The sequence below is a fragment of the Palaemon carinicauda genome, chromosome 36 (genome assembly GCF_036898095.1).
Source record: "Palaemon carinicauda isolate YSFRI2023 chromosome 36, ASM3689809v2, whole genome shotgun sequence".
In the NCBI taxonomy this organism is placed as follows: domain Eukaryota; kingdom Metazoa; phylum Arthropoda; class Malacostraca; order Decapoda; family Palaemonidae; genus Palaemon; species Palaemon carinicauda.
This window is the reverse complement of record NC_090760.1, coordinates 73,229,663-73,232,171: the sequence shown is the minus strand read 5'-3', so window position 1 is coordinate 73,232,171 and position 2,509 is coordinate 73,229,663. Positions and strand designations below refer to the sequence as shown.

General features: G+C 38.7%; 1 protein-coding gene across 1 annotated transcript; it reads right to left on the bottom strand.

Moving 5' to 3' along the window:
- Nucleotides 1–886: 886 nt before the first annotated feature.
- Nucleotides 887–1,808, bottom strand: LOC137628467 (PH and SEC7 domain-containing protein-like). The gene has a single exon (XM_068359624.1). The coding sequence runs from the start codon at nt 1,430–1,432 to the stop codon at nt 887–889; it is 546 nt and encodes a 181-aa protein (XP_068215725.1). The 5' UTR covers nt 1,433–1,808.
- Between the last annotated feature and the right edge of the window lie 701 nt (nt 1,809–2,509).

The window sequence follows — 2,509 nt, the reverse complement described above, 5'->3', positions numbered from 1 at the left end:
AATCTCACCCGATTAATGACAAAAAAAACTGGACTCACATGTAAATCTCACCCGATTAATGACAAAAAAAAAAACTGGACTCATCTGTAAATCTCACCCAATTAATGACAACAAACCTGGACTCATCTGTAAATCTCATCCGATTAATGACAAAAAAAAAAAAAACTGGACTCATCTGTAAATCTCACCCGATTAATGACAAAAAAAAACTGGACTCATCTGTAAATCTCACCCGATTAATGACAAAAAAAAAAACTGGACTCATCTGTAAATCTCACCTGATTAATGACAAAAAAAAAAAAAACTGGACTTATCAGTAAATCTCACCCGATTAATGACAAAAAAAAAAAAACTGGACTCATCTGTAAATCTCACCCGATTAATATCAACAAACCTGGACTCACATGTAAATCTCACCCGATTAATGAAAAAAAAACTGGACTTATCAGTAAATCTCACCCGATTAATGAAAAAAAAACTGGACTTATCAGTAAATCTCACCCGATTAATGACAAAAAAAAAAAACTGGACTCATCGGTAAATCTCACCCGATTAATAACAACAAACCTGGACTCATCTGTAAATCTCACCCGATTAATGACAAAAAAAAAACTGGATTCATCTGTAAATCTCACCCGATTAATGAAAAAAAAAACTGGACTCATCTGTAAATCTCACCCGATTAATGACAAAAAAAAACTGGACTCATCTGTAAATCTCACCCGATTAATGACAAAAAAAATAAAACTGGACTCATCTGTAAATCTCACCCGATTAATGACAAAAAAAAACTGGACTTATCAGTAAATCTTACCCGATTAATGATAAAAAAAAAAAATTGGACCCATCTGTAAATCTCACCCGATTAATGACAACAAACCTGGACTCACCTGTAAGCCTCTTGCGGATGAATGAGGACTCTGGCGGAGTCATCCTCGGAATCTGAAAGTGGAGGTACACCCGACCCTTTATCTTTGGCCGGGACGCCACCGCCAAGGAGACCGCTGTCGGTGCTGTCCCCGAGAGTCTCCTCCGTATCGGCATCCTCTCCATCAAAGGTGTTGCTTTCCACCCCTCCCTCAGGCTGGCTCCCCCCAACATCATCCTTCTCCTCCATCATCACCTTCTCCATGTCATCCGAGGCTATTCTTTTCCAGCGCGTGAGCCTCCGAGCAGCTAGGGTCGGGCTCCGCAATTGGGCTGGCCTCGTCAGAGCCTCTAGTATGGGTGTAGTTCTCCAACTGGTCACTTGGGGCGCTGGGGTCGGAGCCTGAGGCCCGACGACCCCGGAGCGGGCATGGGATCGGTTCGAGTCGCTGAGGAGGAAAGTGGAGGAGTTGTGCGAGGAACGTTCAGTTGAGGAGGAGTCTCCACAACCTCCTCCTCCTCCTCCTCCTCCCCCCAACGTGCCACCGTAACCGTTGTCACTCATAACTGGCTGATTGATATTATAAACATATTGAAAGGATCTGGTGGGAATCTAATGGGTTAAAACTATTCTGATTCGCCTTCGAAGATTTGGATTCATGAGAGGTCTTGGTTAAGGAAAAATCCGGATTTATAAAAGGCGAATTAAATGAAGGAACCGTAGCACTTCAGAGCACTTTTTCCATCACAGACTCAGAAAAATATCAAATTTAATATTGCCAGACCTCTGAACAGCCTTTTCAATGACCAATATCACAGGTAAAGCACATAAATAAATCACATATATTATAAGTGTTTGACATTTATCATAATGGAATTCATAGACAATATTTTCTTCTAGAAGAATTTGACACTGAGAGAACAGCTATTTTGATTTTCAAATTAATCCTGAAAAAAATAATTGTCATTATCATCTATTTTCTAATATGTACAATTTCAGAATCAATTACCGGATGATTGATTGATTAACATTGCCATGCATAACTTGGTATGACACGCACTCTTGCTCGTGAGCAGCCAACAAGCGACGTGTATTTAAAGAGATTCAATATAGGTTCAGGACGACAGAGGATGATGATAACACAAGATGACAAAAAAACGCCATCGAGCAGTGAGTGACAGGGCAGGAAGGAATGCGAAAATCTACGGGAACAACCCTTCGCAGTTCAGTACACTTAAACCCGTATATCTTCGGTCCTTGGGAAATTTTCTTTTGTTTGTACCGTGCTCACTGGATGAGTGACACACTGGACATCCAAAACATACTTATAAATGGTTCAAATGAATTTTCTCTTTAATTATTTATGGAATTCATGATAGCAATTATAAAATATATTTCAAATTCATATACATCTCAATTTGAAATGATTAGCTACAACTGCATCGACGAATAATGAAAAAATAAATATAATAAAGATGAACACAATAAAATATAGTCTTAAACCATACACAATTGTCAAAAAATTGGCAAATGTCTGAAAAAATATTGATCAGCCCCATGAAACGTACTCTATATACACCTTTTGAAAATATTATTAGATAAAAAGAAGAAATTCATAAGTTGATGGAAGCCAAGAGGTAT